We start from the raw sequence: 19084 nt of genomic DNA, 5'->3' as shown, positions 1-19084 counted from the left end.
ACAAATCCCTTGCGGCAGGATCTACGCTCTCACAGAACCAGAAAACCTTCATTTGAAATCCTATTTAGACCAGTACCTTGCAAACAGATTTATCCGTCCTTCGAAGTCCCCCGCAGCCAGTCCTTTGTTCTTCGTACTGAAAAAGGAAGGAGACATGAGAACCTGTATTGACTACCGCGCATTGAACCAGATCACCGCGAAGAACCGCTACCCCTTGCCACTTATCCCTGAGATGCTAGACCAAGTTAAAGATGCCCAGATTTATACCAAATTGGATCTTCGAGGAGCGTACCACCTGGTCCGAGCCAGAAAAGGAGATGAATGGAAAACCTCCTTCCGTACTATGTACAGCTTGTTTGAATATCAAGTCATGCCCTTCGGGTTATGCAACGCTCCTGCGGCATTCCAGTATTTCATGAATGACGTCTTCAGGGAGTTAATTGATGTGTGCGCCTTAGTGTACATAGACGACATCTTAGTATACTCAGCCTCGGAACAAGATCATGTTGGGCACGTTCGTTCAGTCCTCACCAAGCTCTGTCAACATTGCTTGTTTGCAAAGCTTGAAAAATGCTTTTTTCACGTCACCGAAGTAGAATTTCTTGGTTTTATCCTTACTCCAGGAGGCATCAGAATGGATGTGCACAAGGTAGATGCCATTCTGAAATGGCCATCACTGACGTCTCTGAAAGGGGTACAAAGCATGCTGGGATTTGCGAACTTCTACCGCCGGTTCATCCCAGACTTCTCTCAGGTTGTGCACCCAATCACAGTACTATTACGAAAAAACAATAAAAAGTTTGCTTGGACCGAAGAAGCAGAAGAAGCCTTTCAGGAACTTAAACAAAGGTTTACCTCTGCTCCAATCCTGCGACATCCTCGTCCAGACCTCCCTTATGTTGTTGAAACTGATGCGTCCAGTCTTGCAATGGGGGCTGTCCTTTCACAGAGAGACCCGGAAACCGGCCAGCTACATCCTGTGGCTTTCTGGTCGAAAAAGTTCTCACCTCCAGGGATTAATTATGCCATCACGGACAAGGAACTCCTGGCTATCAAATCCACCTTTAAAGCCTGGAGGCACTACCTTCTGGGGGCCAGACACACCATTACAGTCATCACAGACCACCAAAACCTGCAATATCTCAAAACAGCCAAGGCTCAGTCCTCGCGCCAATTACGGTGGGCCCTTTTCTTCGCCGAATATGATTATGTAATCACATTTCGACCAGGAGTCAGAAACGGAAAGGCGGAAGCCTTATCTCGCTTGGGCATAAATGAAATAGTACATACAACTCCAGACCCAGTACCTATTATACCTGAAGACAAACTCTTGGGTATCACAACAGCCTTAACACAAGCAGAACTACGAAAAGAAATCCAACGGATAATGAATCCCGATGCCTACCTCGCATGGCAAACTCAAGGAGAACAATATACCATCAAGGACCATCTACCCTTTTTTAGGGATCGCCTATATGTACCCAAGAAGGAATTACAACAGCATGTTATTTCAAACTATCATGATTCACTGATCGAAGGGCATCCTGGGATCGCCAAAACCCTAGCTAAGGTGAAAGAGAACTTTTGGTGGCCTACCTGGCGTAAGGACATCATTCAGTATATTCAGTCCTGCGGTGTCTGCGCACAAAATAAATCACAGAAACAAAAACCATCTGATCTCCTACAACCATTGGACATTCCTCCAGTTCCATGGCACACTCTTTCCCTTGACTTCATCGCTGATCTACCTCCAAGCCAAGGGTTCAACACCATCCTTGTAGTTGTGGACTTATTCTCGAAGATGGCCCATTTTATTCCTCTCAAAGGCCTCCCAGATGCAGCCACTTTAGCAAAAGTGTTCCTGGAGGGCGTGGTTAAGCTACATGGCTTCCCTTCGGTTCTTGTCTCTGATCGAGGCAGCCAGTTTTTTCAAACTTCTGGAAAAAATGTTGTGCAATGGCGCAGATTGACGTTCGGCTATCTACCAGTCACCATCCCCAAACGGTCGGGCAAACCGAGAGAACCAATCAGACACTCAAGCAATATTTACGGTGCATGCTGCACCACGAACAAAGGAATTGGAAAGACCTACTATGAATAGCCGAATATGCATATAACAATTCTTTGCATTCAAGCACAGGACAAACGCCCTCTATACTCTTTATGGCAGACATCCACATACCTCTGAACTAGACTTTCCAGCCAGCTTGGAAATGCCAGCGGTAAAGACTCTACACACAACCATTACTCAGGCTTTCAAAAGGGCAAAGGAACACCTTATTCATGCCAAAGAAAAACAAGAGATTCGCCGACCAACACCAGAAAAAGGCCCCTGATTATCAAGAAGGAGACAAAGTTTGGTTAGCCGCTAAATTCATACCCATCAAGGGAACCCAGACCTTTCATCCCAGATTCTTAGGACCCTATACCATTAAGGCAATTATCAACCCAGCAGCCGTGAAACTGGATTTACCACCTAATCTAAACATCCACCCGGTATTCCATGTGTCCATCCTGAAACCAATGCAACCCGGCACACGGATTGGGACACCACCTAAGCCCATACTTGTTGACGGAGAACCAGAATTTGAAGTCAAAGATATCTTGGACTCTAAATACTCTAGGACCAAGCTATATTATCTTGTCGATTGGAAAGGATTTGGACCACAAGATAGATCCTGGGAGCCCAGTGAGAATATCCACGCACCACGTCTAATCAAGAAATTCCATCGGAACTTCCCAACCAAACCTGGGCCAGACAGAAGGAACACCATGGGAGGGGCCTTACGGGGGGAGTGCTGTCACGACCCTCGCCCAAAACCCCCTCTGACAAACCCATTGGCCAGGTGGAGTCAGGACTCAGGCCTCTAGAGCCTGGCATCCTCTTCAAAAGCCCTCATGGGGCCAGGCCTGGCGCCTATGGCGCCAGGCTCATACACCATGAAAAACAATGTGCTTGGGAACTACTTTATTGTATTGTCAGCCAACATGGAGCAATTCACATAGCTTGGTTCCTAAGAACCAAGCTATGCGGTCTAGTGTTTTGGGTGTGGTAGCCTAGGGACTACTTTACCTGGACTATTTTGTTGGGGCTATTTAAACCACACACGAGCAAGACAACACACTTTGCGTTACTTTGCAGCTTGCAACATGACGCTCACCGTGTCCAGCTATTCCCTCAAACCTCGGAGAAGCAGAACCTGCAAGGAGACAAAAGGAACATCATTAGCAGCAGCATTTTACCTACAGTCTTCATCTTTAAACACTCGCAGCTGCTGAGAACATCTTCCTCGAATCTGCACGCCTCCAGGACAGAACAACCTGAGGGAGGAAGATAAAGGCAACATTAAAGAAAGCAGTAAAGACATTTACAAATTACGAACTGCTCAAAAGGCTTACCTGGCTGGTCGCCTCTTGGATGGCACCACTCCAGACATTCCACTCGTGCTAAAGAACACTGCGACCTACAAGGAAGGAAAACACAGGTTAGCAAGGCAAGACTTTGCAGCGCTGCGCATAGCGCTTACTTACCGCATCATAGCGCTCTTAATGCACCATCATTTACCAGCGGGGTTCAACCAAGCCAGTTCGCCTCGCTGAAGCTCTGCATACCTAAGGGGGAAAAAAAAGAGACATTTTAACCAAAGAAAGGCATGCGTGATAGCAACAAAACTAAAAAACAGCAATAAGACCTGCCTGAACAATATCAAACGGCCGGCGTCAGTGAAGTAACTGGGCCGCACTCGCCCATGAAAGACAACGCGCCCCTGCAAAGAAGGCAGGACGGAGAACACGCCTAATTCTAGCACAAGGTGAGGAGAGGGCGTCAGAGGGACTGAAATCATATGGGGGTGGAGGGAGGATACTTACCCTAGTCGGTGAGTCTTGAACACAGTCCTCCTGTATTTTCAGGCAGAAACTTCTCTGCAGACCACATCAGGGCAAAGCTGAGAAGCATACCAGCGAGTAACCCGGCTGGGTGGCGTCCCTGTGGATACCAGGTGAGCGTAACAAAACCTCTGGGTATTAAGCGTGTTATAAATAACCAATTACAATATCATCCGGAGCAGTTTTATCAAGCCCTCGCTTTTTATCCAACAGCACTTTGCATGCCGGGACTCGCTTATTTTATGTGTAGGCCTACAAGTCCCAACATGCAACACGAGGTTAGTTAAAATCCCAAGCAGCATAAAGGAGCAATCAGTGATCTAGGCTGGGGCTCTGCACATCTTGTTCACTAAAACTGCCATGATCGTAAACATTGATTATGCTGGCTAGGACTGATGGGATTTGTAGTCCAAACGTCTGGAGAGCCAGAGGTTGCAGACCCCTTATTAGGGTGTCTTGGCAAATCAGTACTTGAAGTTTTGGTGCCCTCTTGTAGACCCAGGCTAAAAAAGTAGCAGAATTAAAAACGGGAACTGGAAGATATAGATCAACAAGGGCAAATCGACCATTGGCACTCTAGATTTGTTAAACTACATCTCCCATCAGGCCTCAAACCAAGGGACTGTATCTCTCCAGCCCTGAAATCTCTCCTCTGGCTCCCGGTGGCTGCAAGGATCAAGTTCAAAACCCTCTGCACCGTCCACAAGGCTTTCTGGATTCAGGGCCGCACTACATCCAACTCTCTTCCAAAATATCTTCCTTCTCTGGCCCTTCAATCAGCTACTTCTAACTCTCTGAAGCAAAGAGTGGGGGGGGTAGATAACTCTCCTCTGCAGGTGCCTCCCTCTGGAATGGCCTTCCTGCCCATCTCAAACTTGAGCCTGACCACCTTAAGTTTCAGATGCTGCTCAAGACCATCCTTTTCACCTCTGCTTTTTCTCTCTCCCGCTCCACTGCTGACCTACCTGTCTGCTGCGCCGCCTGGTTGCTTAACCACCCTCAGACTCTCTGTGTACCATGCTCCTCCATGATCAGTCTTCCCTGCACTGCCTCTGGGCCTACCATGCACTTAGGGGCTGTAACTATAACTCTACAGTCCCCTGACTCCTTGCACCTATTGTTATTGTTATTTGTTATTTTGCATTTATATAGGGCCTTATATACCATTGTTATGGTCTGAAGGGGCTGGTATATTGAACGCCCTTGGTAACCGAAGTTCGGGTCAGTAGAGAGAGTCGAGAGAGTCCAAAGGTGCGAGTGTGCACCAGGTATGTGTGCAGCTGGTGCGGAATTCGAGTGGTAGCTGCTTCTTAGCGGTAGGTGTGGTGGTTGAGAGATCAGGAGTATTTGTTCGCTCTGGACGGGTTTATCCTGACCGAGTGTAGCTGCGTTAGGCCTGAGGAGAACGCCTGGCTGGGGGGTGTGAAACCAGCAGTGTTTACTTAGAGTGATGGGGAGTAAGCGGGAGATGTTGATATGAGAACAGTTTTACTCTGTGTTCTAGTTGAGTGGTGGTGTAAAGGAGAGAGTAAGCGTGGGGTGTGGTATGATGTATACTCTTTCAAATGTTCCCTGTATTCCAAAGCATATTATGTACGTCACACAATTCTGTGCGGTCATGTCCGTTCTATGCATTTTTGTTCATTTCAGGCGTTCAAGATTGCCCTACACACTCCTGTCTGCTCGACACACTCATGCACTCTAGTTCACCTTGCGTGCTCTAGTCTATCCTTCATTCTCCAGTGTGCCCCACGCATGCTCTCATGTATTCCATACGCATGCACTCCTGTCCTCCCCGCGCATGCACTCCAGTCTACCCCGCGCATGTGCTCCTGTCTGCCTACGCACTCATCCGCTCTGTATACTCGTACGCTCTGTATACACATCCGTTCTGTACGCTCATCCGCTCAGTTCGCTCATCTGATCTACACACTCATCTGGTCCACACACTCAACAGGTCCACACACTCATCCGCTCAACATACTCATCCACTCAATGTACTACTCGTCCGCTCTATGTACTATTCATCCGCTCTACGTACTCATCCGTTCAGCATACTCATGCTACGCTGCCCTGGCTGCACTCGCTCAGAGCATTGCTGCCTTCATTGCACTCCCCCTTCCCTCTCCCTTGCACTTTCCACCTTCTCCCTTCCCCCTGCCCGTTGCGTTGTTGCACTTGCACAATCTGAATGACACAAGGCCTAGTAAGATTGTTTGTCTTGTACTCCCTCTGTCTTCCCTCCCTCGTCTTGTTGCTCCTAGAAACACATGTGTGCAGGCGTGTTATAAATGACATATATCATATCACATGATATCAAGACCGAGTAACAATTTGATGCCTAATAATGGTGAAATTCCCACTTTACAGTAGCACACTTGCTACATTGTTTTTGAGGTCGCTGAATTGGACCTGGGTAAGAGCTCTTGTTGAATTCATTATTTGTTCTATTTGATGCAGAACATGAAACATCTTTTGGAGGCCGACAGATCATGTCGGACACCTGGTGGAACCGGAAGCTGATGGCAGTAGATAATGGGAGCCGGGAACGTCAGAACTGCACAGAGCCAGGTAAGGCTTGAAAGCACTATTGCTCAGATGCAAGACGCAGCACCAGGCGGACACGCTGTGAGGGTGAGTCACTGCCTCGATACTACTGGAATAGTTATGGAATGCATTTTACCTTGGCGGGAGATCTACCGCTAAGCTGCTGCCATTGTGGAACCTATGCATTCACCACCGCTCGGTCAATGCATTGTGAAATGCAGCGTCACAATGGCATGTTATCAAATTGTATACAATGTACTGCTGCATTGACTCTAGCACTGTGGTACATCTGAAAGAGAAGGGAGTGGATCTGGTTAGTGGGGAGGAAGCAGAAATTCAAGATGCCTTTACTGTTGTGTTAATGTGTGCAAACCGGAAGTATCCTGAGCTCTGCATGCAGGTCTGTTTCTAAGTGTCATGTGACACGAGTCCCAAGGCATTTGTGTTAGAGGTGAGCTATGCATCCTGAGCTCTGCATGCAGGTCTGTTTCTAAGAGTCATGTGACAAGAGCACAGAGGCATTTGTGTCCTACACTTGTCTATGAAACAGCATGTCAGTAGTATTGTCTCATCATGTGCATACTACATTAAGCTTCTAACACATCTAAGGCCTCTTATCTCACAGGACAATGCAGAAACTATCGCGAGAGCAATAGTAGGCTCTAAAATAGATTATTGCTTGAGCCTTCTGATGGGAATTAATAAATCTGAATGTAACAGGCTGCAAATCTGCCAAAATGGGGCTATTAGAGCCGTTATGAAACTCAAACACAGAGACCATGTTACATCAGCGAGACGTGAACTGCACTGGCTGCCTGTGGCCTCTAGATTTTTATTCCGCACCCTGACTATTGTACATAAGTGCAGATCTGGGAAGATGCCTGGATATTTACAACAGCTATTATCCATAAGAACTAGCACAAGAGCACTTAGGTCAAATAACCTGTTTCTTCTATCTGAACCTAAGTGCCACACTGTCAGAACAACCAATTCAGCCTTCTTCTCTAATGGACCTAGAGCCTGGAACACTCTCCCGCTGGAGTTAAGATCCATGGACTCCTTAGAATTCTTTAAAAAAAGATTAAAGACCCACTTATTCCACTAAACGACCGATATGCCAGTGATATAATCTTGTTCAGCCCTACATTATGAATATGTTTCCTTTTTTTGTTATCTGTGTTCTGTAGTGCCCTCACGCCTTCGGGTTCATGGTCGTGCTATACAAATGTATTAAAGTAAAGTAAAGTAAAGAGGTGAGCTATGCATCCTGAGCTCTGCATGCAGGTCTGTTTCTAAGTGTCATGTGACAAGAGCATAGAGGCATTTGTGTCCAGAGGGGTGCCATGCTTGCCTGTGATTCTAGAATGCATTGTTCATGACTGTGATGCGTGAGTTGACTCTAGAGGTGTAGCATTCGGTGGTTTGAGGTCTGTTGGGTGGGAGTTTGAGAATGTTAGCTCAAGGAGGTTAGTGGAGGGCAACTTGGAGCCTCCATCTGGTGTGGTCATGGCAATGTCTCTGTATTGATATTGATATTTTATTTCTATTGTGCTTGTACACAAGTGTTTCAGAGCGCGACAATGCAAAGGAGGGGAACAGGGGAGAGCAAAACAACGATCTTACTAGGCCCAGTGACATTGAGAACACGCAAGTGCATGGGAGAGGGGGAGGGGAAAAGTGCATGGAAGGTGAGAAATGGAAAGTGCAAAGAAAAGGAGAAAGAGATATATAATAAATAAATAAAGGCAACAGACAGTGGTAGTGCAGCCAGCAATTGGCAAGTGCTAGGTTTAAGGCAGCAGACAGGGTAGGTCTGATAAGTGCAGGAAGAAAAAGGGGGGATGTACGGGTACAGATACAAACCCCAGTGCAAGGGGTGGCCAGGAGGCAGTGCAGGAGGGTGGCAGGTGAGCAGGTACATGGGCCCGGAGGACAGAGGGTGGCCAGGTGCACGGTGCCAAGAAAGAACCTGTAGGGTTGTTCCTTCTGCGTAGGCTCATTACGGGTACCCTTTGGGTATTTTCTCTGAGGCATCTTGGAGTGGGCTGGTGCCTCTGGAAGTGGACAATACCAGGTCCTGGATGCAAGTGGGTGAACAAGGCGCGGAGGGGAAGCCGTAGGGGGCATGTAGCAGTGGGTACCAAGTAGACAGTGGGTGAAAATAGTTCCAGAATGAATGGGAAATAGTAATTATCCCAGAGAGGGAAAAGTTTCAGTAGGGCAACAATTGCATTAGGTGACCAAATCACAGTAGGACATCAGGGTGCAAAATCTGAAAGGGGCAACGGCAGTGGGAAACATGGGAGGGAATCCCGGCAGGCAGAACCACAGCAGGGCACCTGGACGCAGTACAATATGAGGCGGAAAGTAGAATGCTGGCAGGTCAATGAGGGGCATAAACCAGCAAGCCCCATACAGCAGGGCATCCCATCAGGTCCTCACTATGAATAGCAAACCATTAGAAGCCATAGCAGGGCATGCCCTAACATGGCAAAGCAGCCTGGTCTCCGCCCCACAGTCCTATCACTGGCCTCTGCAGGCAGCTGCCCTTTCCCTTTCTCACTCTGCCACTTTCTCTCTCACTCTATAGCTCTTTTCCTCTCTCCCACACACATTCTCTCAAATAGATACATTGTTTACTGTGCCCAGCAATGATCTGGGACTTGACAGACGAGTAGAGGGGTGAGTCCGCTGACTCCATGCGTTACCTTCACTCTACTTTCCTTAGGACTGTGCCTGTCAGTCTCAGTGCCTTCCCACATCTTCCTCTAACTAGCTGACTAAAAAATAATAGGGAACCTAAGAGGACCCCTAATTGCGATAAAGTCCTGAGTGTAGGGACCTTAGAAAATATAGGGACTTCCCTATGGATATAGGATCCAAAAAAGAAAGGGACCCCCAGATGTGATAACGTCCTGATGGTAAATGCAAAAACCAGGGTTTTTAATGGTCATTAGTCTTTTATTTTATTTCAATTACAATATTTTGTTTGTGATAATGTGTATGTCACTAATGTTTTACATGATCTTAAATTAAGCACTTTGCACTTTTGCACTTTGCGCTTTGTCTACACTTATATTAACTTTTGTCCTATCCATGAAAAACCTATCAGTACCGTATCTGTGAAAACGGGGTCAGATTTTGATGTCCTATTTTGAGCGTTGTTTGAAATTAAATCAAGCCGTGTGCAATAAATGTACACTTAACAGGAACAGTTGTGTGCTGTAGCTGCGCTTAGTGGGCGCTGCTTGGACTTTTGTGCATTGGGCAAAACCCATCCTGGAAAGCGCAACGTCTGTTAGGTGATCGCTGGGCTATCGAGTCAGGGTGTGACTCCCTGGTTGTTTCTCCTGTAAAATACCTTATTTGCCCAAAAAGGAATACCAGCACCCACCTGCCGTGCCCCATACCTGGTTTCAGTTTCATGATGAGGGTGAAACCCTGCAGGGGGCTCTCCAGAGGGGGCTGAATGAGATGAGTAACTGGAAGCATAAAAGGTTGAGTATAGATTTAATACTGTGCCCCACGAAGCTGGAACCAGTCCCTGCACCTGCTATGGGCGTAGAGATCTACGCCCATAGCAGGTGCAGGGACTAGTTTGGAGGCAGCGTGCGACGCTCCACAAAACCACCTAACAGAGGCGTTGCTAGGCGGGGGCTAAAGGGACTATAGCCCCTGATCTTTTGGTTGTAGCCCCGGACAGAATCTCAGGAGCTACAAACAAAAGGCTAGCTAGCCCCCAGTCCCGACAGTTCCGACATCGGGGTAACCCCGGGTATTTTCCAGACCTAGCAACACCCCTGCCACCTAATGCACACATGAAGGTGACCCATACCCTGCCAGGGGCACTCTGGTCTATAACAAGCGTCCATAAGGTACTTGGGCCTCGTAGAGGCTGGCAGATCCAAGCGGTGCCAGTCTCAGATCAGGCTTTCTTGATGTGCGTTCCGCCTCCTCTCTGCAGACTTTCAAAACCTCAGGCCTGCCAAGAAACAGAAGTCGTGTTCTGCCTGTTGCCATAGTGCAGTTACCCGTCTTGCCTTCCGTTCCACCGCCTGGCACAATGAGAACACCCTCCCTAGGAGGGCAGGGTCTGGATCCGCGACGCGCACACGATGATGACATCATTTGAAGGTGTGGGGGGGGGGGCCTTGCTGGCGGCGCAAATGAAGGCATGTTTCGCCCACGCCGCGTATTGCTGGCAAGGATGTGAAGCTTTGCGGGTCTGCCAAATTGTGATGATAAAAAGGAGGAATATTAAATTAACTACTAACAAGACAAGACTGCTTTACAGGGAGCATTTCATTCAGAGTTTGGGACTTCGACTTCATGTAAAGGCACACATGAGGAAAATTAGACTAATTGTATAAACGTGATACTGTTATTAGACAAATGTTTCTATTATACGCTTTCTGCGCTACACATGTGACTCTGCAGGCCTCGGGCATTTCACGTGGTTTTGAGGAAGAGGGGGGTATGCACAGGGGTGGACTGGGAACCAAAAGAGACCCTGGAAAGAATTTTCAAAGTGGCCCCGTATTGCACATTTTTTGCAATCTTAAACTTTTTGTTTATTTATTTATTTATTGCATTTGTTATACGGCCAAACCCTTGGGTATCACGGTGTAGGTTACAGAAGGCTTTACATTTCTGGTTACAGTGTAGGTAATATTAAACAGTTAGTGGGAAACCGCACACACCTGAGTTTATAATTCTGGTTGCAGTCGAGGCTGGGTTACACGAATAGTAACCAAGAGCGCTGTACTGGAAGACGGATCTTATTACAATCACACAGAAATGGTGTCCCAACGGGTTGTCTATGCAGCGGTTTCTGGTGTGGGTAATGGTTCTACCCTAATCTCTGTTAAAGAAGAAGGTCTCTAGTGATTCTTTGAAACTTGAGTGCGCAGGTTCACCTCTCAGTGCCACCGGGAGGGCATTCCATGTTTTAGATGCTAGGACCTGAAAGCTTGTTCCTACCACTCTCGAAAGATTGTAACGTGGGACCCGAAGTTGGGAACTATAGTTGGGTCTTAGTGTTCTTGTCGACGTCTTGGTCGTCACTGTGTTAGCGAGGTAGAAGGGGGCAGTCTATATCAGGCATTTATGTGTGATGCACAGCGTTTTGAAGAGGATTCTTGATTTCATAGGTTACCCGTGAGCTTCCTTTCTGATCTTTGAGATGTGGTCATGCTTTTTAATGGCCAGGGCTGCTCTTGGGGCTTTATTTTGTATTTTGTAATTTGTCAAGGTTGGCATTGGACATGCCTAGGAGTAGCAATAATCTAATTTGGACAGTATTAATGCACGGGCGAGGGTGACACCATTTTGGGGGGGCTCCTCCTTGTGCGTTGATGCGGTCTGTTCTGTGTATAGTGAACTCTGGGGGGATTGCCAATGCTAGTAATGGTCCAGATGCTTGGTGGAGCCAAGTTTCTGTGAGGACCAGGAAGTCCAGTTTTTGGTCTTAGACAAGGTCTTGTGTCCCAATGGCATAGGCACCTAGGGAACGTACGTTGATCAGTGCGCCTTTGAGCGTGTGGGTGTTTTGGACTGGTGATTGTGAGTGTTGGAGTTGAGGTGATTTGAGTGATGGTCGGGGTGAAGGAGTGGGGTGTTGGCTATGCTTCTTGCGTGGGAATTATGATGCGTGACACATCCAGCTTTATGATTTTTATAGTGCTGTTTAGGTGATGTACTAGGGGTGTAATTTGTTGTCAGTCTAGAGGCGAGCCTGGGTAGTCTAGTTTTGCCTAAGATAGGTCGCAGTGTGGCAATAGGGGGTTGTGGTAATCTAGATCTGAGCCTCGATGTGCGGGCGGGGCCTGTGATCGGGGTGATATGACATCATATGACATTTATAACGCGCCTATACACAAGTGTTTCAAGGCGCGACGAGGCAAGGGAGGGGGAAACAGAGGGAAGACAGACAACGATCTTACTAGGCCAGATCGCGCAAGTGCAAGGGAAGGGCGAAAAAGAAAAGTGCCGGGGGAGGGGGGGAGTGCAGTACATGGGATAATAAAATAATAGGGGTGGGGTGGAGATTATGAGCTAATGGACTGAGTGGGTGTGCGGGTCGTGGGCGACTGCAAGCTCCCTAAATTTGGATATGGTTGATGCTTTATTTTTCCCACATGCTTTCCTGTAGGATTGCTTGGTGGGGAAGGGCGAGGTATTGGGGAGAAATTGATTACGACAGGGAAGAGGGTGGTGTTGGTAGCACCCTAGTCTCGCTAGGCCATCGTGTAATGGGATGAAGGCACCCCCTGAACAGCTAGCTGCATTTTGTGTGTGTGGTGTTGCTGACATGATAGGGTGGTGTTAAGCACTCAGGCGAGTGAGAATGGCAGTAGAATATATCTACACTGAACAAATGAATGAGCGGTAGTCAATGCCACAATCTGCAACAGTGACGGTGCCTGTGATATCCTAAACACAAGGATCAATAGAGGGAATTGCTATGGGAACATTTGGAAATACCACACAAAAGAGGCCCAGGGTGCAGCGGCCTAGCGGTAAATCTCCAGCGTTCCCTAAAGGCCAGTCCACCCCTGGGTATGGAGGGAGAACACAAGATCAGAGGGTTTTTATAATGCAGGGGTCTGCAACCTTTGGTCTCAGGATGATTTGGACTACAACTCTCATCAGCTCTTGCCAGCAGTCAAAAGTGAGGGATCATGGGATTTGGAGTTCCAAAACCGCTGCAGAGATGCCAGTTGCAGACCCTCGCTATAATATTTAAAGAATTATCAGTGGCAAAATAAGAGGTGATTTGTCTGTATCAAAATATGTGAGATATTGCTGAATCAGCGGATTTTGGACTATGTTGACAAAAATGGTCCTTTTGTAAGAAGTGCAAACTGCATGGAGGGGACCACCAAAGTCTGCAGTTGTTGGGTCCCGACCATAACATTTTACACATTTGCAAAGGAAAGTGTAAAAACAGGCCAAATCACCTTAAAGCCTTGCTTTTACACTCGGTTTTGTGCCACCTGTCATTTACACATGGCCGAAGGCATTTACCAGAGCAAGTGCTCGATATATTTCTCCACTGTGCCAATAATCCTATAATTTGCCAGGATTACCATCACTTTATTGCCCCTTTTCCCTGTACCCTTAGTCTATTGAATCTCAGAAACTCTGTGTGGGGCATTTCCCATGACTTATTAAGGGGTGCAGCGACTATGTTGACTGCTATGAGGGTGCAGAGTCTATTTTGACTGCTATGAGGGTGCAGCGACTATGATGACTGCTATGAGGGGTGCAGCGACTATGTTGACTGCCATGAGAGCTGCAGCGACTATGTTGACTGCTATGAGGGTGCAGGGACTATGTTGACTGCTATGAGGGCTGCAGCGACTATGTTGACTGCTATGAGGGCTGCAGCGACTATGTTGACTGCTATGAGGGTGCAGGGACTATGTTGACTGCTATGAGGGTGCAGGGACTATGTTGACTGCTATGAGGGCTGCAACGACTATGTTGACTGCTATGAGGGTGCAGGGACTATGTTGACTGTTATGAGGGTGCAGCGACTATGTGACTGCTATGAGGGTGCAGCAACTATGTCGACTGCTCGGAGTACCCTTTGATGATTTGATGCAAAGTATGGCGATTTATCACCAAAACATTTTTTTTATAGCCTGTGTATAGGTATTCAGTAATTAATTTATGTTCTGCAAAAATGGTACAACCCCTGTGATGACCGGGGAAGCAATGTTGGCGAATACCTTTTGGTCTACCATCAAATACACTTGCAAGTGCAACAAGTAGCCATGCAGCCAGCAACACAGCCTTAAACGTTTCTTGCTGAGCTCCAGGAAACTTTAAGGGACTTCTCTGATATGCCACAGATATCAAAGGCAGTATCACTTTGAAGGCCGGCAAACGTTTGGGGATAAATTGCAGGGGGTAACAAATTACATAAGTAAAGTGTGACATGTAGAAAAAGACATTGTTCCCCAAACAATGTTAATAACGGGCAACTTAATGACTGAACATAATAACTTTCCCATGAACATGGAATTAGTTCGAAAAAATCAAAGCATTATGGTCCCAGAGCAAGATGAAAATGGTGGCCAGTGCAGTTACAGATGTCCAAGTACAAACGTAAGCCCTTCTCTGGTGTACTGAAAGAGGTCACACTGGAAAGAAGTTTGGTGTGATTCCTCTTAAACCTTTTTAGAAGAATTAGTTGCCAAAGTATGTGTAAATTCTACAAGAGGAAGGATTCCAAGCTGAAATGGTATTTAGTACCTGGGGCGGGGGGTGCAGCCAATCAGGTTCAGCGGATCGTGGGCTGATACCTCTAATCTCAGCCCGTGTTCCACGGAAATTGCCGGCTGCCTACCTTACCCCGCAGCACCATCTTCCACCCCAACCGCTCTGTTTAAAAAAAAAATAAAAAAATCCCCAGTCCCACTTACCTGTTGTTTGCGGTGGCGCACCCCGCTGCCTCCACAGCAGCTATGCCTTTCTGGACACCATGGAGAATGAAGAGGGCTTCCCGCCTTCTCCCACCACGGCAGCCATTTTAGTAAAGTACTTTAATTCAATGAACGGGACGTGCATGGCATCCCCTTCATTAAATTAATTTTATTTTTTTAAAACACCGGGTTACCGGTTCGCTTGGGCCTATAAATCGGACTGCCAGGTGTTAGCCCCCATTCCAGCCCTTGAAATGGGTTGATAACCAGGGTCAGACTAGGACAAGAAATAGGCCCGGGCACCCAAAAAAAAGTGGCCCACCCCTCGCCTCACGACCCTTGACCTCTGATGACATCACCAGGCGTGATGTCATTTGACCCCACCCCAAAGTGACATCCCGGGAAGCGATGAAACACGACCTTTCACCCCTTGACAAAACAGTAAGTGGCATCAAATAGCATTGTTCCTAAGTACACTAAATTACTGTGAATCCAAGCAGACGTCCAAGGCCAAATGATATGTTATTGTATAGCACTTACGCTTAAGCTCTTTTTTATAGAGCAAATATGCATACAATATCAGCCAACCTGTGTTGGTGCTCATTTATCATTTATTAATATTTTTTGTTACATTTTTTTTCTTCTCCAAACCGGCCCAGGCATGGCCAGAACCCGGCCCCCACACCTCAGGGACGATTTTGGCCCGGCCATGGACCGAAAGGCCGAGGGGCCAATCCAACCCTGGTGATAACGCTGTTCCATATAATGATTTCAAGGGCCCAGGATACTATGTTGCATAACAAAAATTTGCGTTTCGGAAAAAACTTTCCTTAAGAGAGAGTACAAACTGATTTATCGCAACAAAACACAAGAAATTTGTTGGGTATGGGATGGGATGACAATCTTAACTCGGAATCTCCTTCTGTTGCTCAGCCCATGAGCACATTGTGTTTGCATAATTTTCCTATGCCGAGACATGTTTGCATAGTAAATCATTTTCTAAAAGAGTCCCCACCCCCCCCGAACCCTACCCTGGATTTGGCCAACACATCTTGACAAACCCTAGTGGTAAACGCGTCTTTGCCTTTGCTTTGTGGGTGATTCCACTGCGACAGCAGGTTATTCGCACGGATTACCTGCTTAATCCATCTCAGCCCGGGCCATGTTGAGAATCCATGGATACTTGTATTAACCCTTCAAGCTGTTTCCTAATCCTGCAGCTCGGTTGCCCCACACAGTCTGATCCAGTAAAGGATTCCTTTTACTCTGGCTTTTTATGAAATCCCCATATGGCCCAATTCCCAAGCCAAGGTCAAACTGGAAGCACGACTTGGTCGTGCGAAAACCTTTTTACGGAAGTTCTTCCCGATTACGCTCAGACTTTCCAAGTTGGTCTGACCCCACATTTAAATTCCATTGCAGGGAGCGGGCTTTGCTTGGTTTCAGTAGATCTCTGCGGCTGTAACCGTGGCATTCCCGCCAAAACATCTGGTGAAATTAAAGATCGCCCAACCCTGTCTAATCAAAACAAAATGGTTCTTTGTAATTGGTAATTTATAACATGCTTAATACCCAGAGGTTTCTAAGCGCAGACCCGGGGATCGAACATGGGTTGCTCCGTGTTGTCTTGCTTCCAATCGAGCATGTTGTCCCTGAGCTATCCTTCCAAGAATGATTTGGGTTTTCGAAGAGACCTTACACTCGCATAATTATATCACACCCATGATAATGATGATGATAATCACCCATCCTTAGACTGAGTCTCGGCGTCTTGTGGCAGTTGAAAACCACGTCCTTTGTTTTTTGCGGTTAATTTTCAGCCCCCAAAACTGCCACAGGGTTCCTTGAATTGCCTCCAAACACAAGAAAATTTGAGATCCTCCATTTATTCATCTCAGCATCGGAACATCTCAGCGTGCACCAATGAGGGGGCCCCTTGCACTGGAAATGAGTCGCAGGGACTGAGTCAGAGTAGGAAAGTGATGTAACCACGTCTTCACATTCTTGTGGCAGGCAAAGTGGTCATGAACGTTCTAGATATCTTGAAAGAGAGTTCCTGAGGGATGCGGCTAAAAGAGAAATGACACGGTCACCAGTCGGGTAATTTTTGAAGGGGGTGGGGATTTAAAGCTGCCTTTTCGTAGAGGAGGAAAAAAGGTTCCTGCTCGGGGAACGTAGCTTGAATTCTCCATTGTGGGACATAGGGTTTTTTAGGTAGGGGGTGTTTGCGGTGATAGACTTCTCTGTGTTAGCTTTAGATGCAATGGCACTTTGTTACTATGTCAGCTTGTTGGTAATGTCCACGCCCAGTGCTAATTGAGGGAAGTCTTTGGTGTTCTTTGCTGTGATGCGGTTCTTCCACTGCCGTACCTCCGTTGGGCCACTCGTGTCTTTGTTGCCTTCATCCAGGTATGAAATGTATTCCCCAAAGTCAAAGCTTTTTTTTTACTGTCATGCAAATTATGAAACGTTCTTGAGCAATGACTGATCAAACAATGCAGATATTCCATTCACAACATTGAGCTATTGTCCCCAGCCTGACAAAAGAAAAACGGGACGCCTTTTCTCAGGTTGATGAAGCAATAGTGTATTTTTGTTTTGTTCTAAACTAAATTTGTAAAAAATATATGGCCTGCGTTGAATATCGCAAAACAGAAGAGGTAATGGCAGGAAGGTTTAGAATTCGTCTTAATCTGGCTTTGCTCTGGGTAACCCTGCAGACCATCGTTCTTCGCCTGCCAATCCATTACAGGAAGGGGAAAGACCACATGCAAATCGGTCTTGGTCCCAACCCAAAAGGGACAGTCCAGCCCGAACTGCTAGGTCACATCCCTTCTGCACGAGACCCAAGCTACTCCTCACTGATGAAGCCCAACAAGGCCGAAACATGTCTGGGGATGTTTGTGGTCTCTGGCAGAAGGGATGTGTCCTAGCAGTTTGGGCTGGACTCCCCCATTGGGGTGGGAGCAAGCCTGATTTGCATGTGGTCTTTCCCCTTCTGTAATGGCTTGGCAGGCAAAGAACGATGGCCTAGAGGGTTGCCCAGCGCATTTGGCAGAGGTTTAAGATTAATTCTAAACCTTCCAGCCATCACCTCTTTGTTTTGCTTCGTTGAATATCATCAGAAGAATATATATGTGTGTTAAGATGGATTTCTGAACTCTGTCCTGGAGGGGCAGAGGTTCAGAAGGCCAGCCTAGTTTCTTGGAACAGGGTAACCTCTGGACAAGCCAGACCAATCAAGGTAACGATTGCGGCGGTCAAGACTAGGTCTCAAGAGGGGTGAGGGTGACTGAAAGCCCGCAATGAGCACACAAAGCAAGGACGCTTACAAATTACTCCAAGCAGGTGTTATATTAAAAATATAGACACATTTATTACAAGGCCTTTGTAATATTGACCATAGCAAAGAATCACGATAAAACCAAGTAAACCAACACATCACAATCAAATACAATATATATACAATTACCGAAGGGTCTACAGAGTTAAAAGCACGAAATATGCAGACCACCTAGATGGGGAGGAAAACAGGCAGTGCAAGTAATCGTTTAGACCCAGTTCACCTTCAGAGGCCACTTAACTAGAAGGAAGTCCGAGCCCTACGAAGAGTGGAGCCTTGTGCTCAAAAGTACCTGCACACGCTGGTGCCGATGGGCCAAGGAGAGTCTCTTCAAGGAAGTCAGGCAGTTCAGAGTGGTGAACAAAGCAGGCCGAACAGATCTCTGCTACTCAAGCGCGGCCTCCATTTGCAGGCAGAAGCAGAGCGCGAGTGCGAAAAAGGTGTGCTGTTTAACGCAGCGAGGAAAAGCTACGGGCTACTGCAGGAGGTCTACCAGTTCCTAGCATTGCTACTCACCGGTCCCCAATGCAGGCAGACCCAGGCTTCTCCGCGTCAGTTTCAGTGCTGGCAGGTTCAGATGCGAGCATGGGACGTCTCGGCTTCGTGTAGATTCTGCGGCAGCAGAAGTTAGAGTTGAGGATGTCCCAAACGCAGTGAACCCGCACAGATTGTTACCACAGCAGGGTAACAGAGCGTCCGTGTTTATTTCAGCCCAAGGTACACTTCTCACTTCAGACCTGGGAATGCCAAGTGTACGAATCGGAATACAGCAGCAACCTGATGGCAGTTACAGAGCAAGACTCCTGGGTAAGTTGGTCAGTCCACTGGGTGGCCCAGAGACGCTTCCAAAGGCTTACGTGCAGGAGATGATGAAGAT

General features: G+C 47.2%; 1 protein-coding gene across 2 annotated transcripts in view; it reads left to right on the top strand.

Moving 5' to 3' along the window:
• Positions 1-19084, top strand: part of SLC24A4 (solute carrier family 24 member 4) — an 873854-nt gene that overhangs the window by 60436 nt on the left and 794334 nt on the right. For both annotated transcript variants that reach the window (XM_069637921.1, XM_069637920.1), the window contains exon 2: positions 6349-6459. In XM_069637921.1, coding sequence (XP_069494022.1) covers positions 6349-6459 — 111 coding nt within the window. The remainder of the gene's footprint in view (positions 1-6348; positions 6460-19084) is intronic.

This window comes from Ambystoma mexicanum, chromosome 14, assembly GCF_040938575.1.
Source record: "Ambystoma mexicanum isolate Mex_15411 chromosome 14, UKY_AmexF1_1, whole genome shotgun sequence".
Taxonomy (NCBI): domain Eukaryota; kingdom Metazoa; phylum Chordata; class Amphibia; order Caudata; family Ambystomatidae; genus Ambystoma; species Ambystoma mexicanum.
The sequence above is the reverse complement of the archived record's forward strand: the minus strand, read 5'-3'. Positions and strand labels throughout refer to the sequence as shown.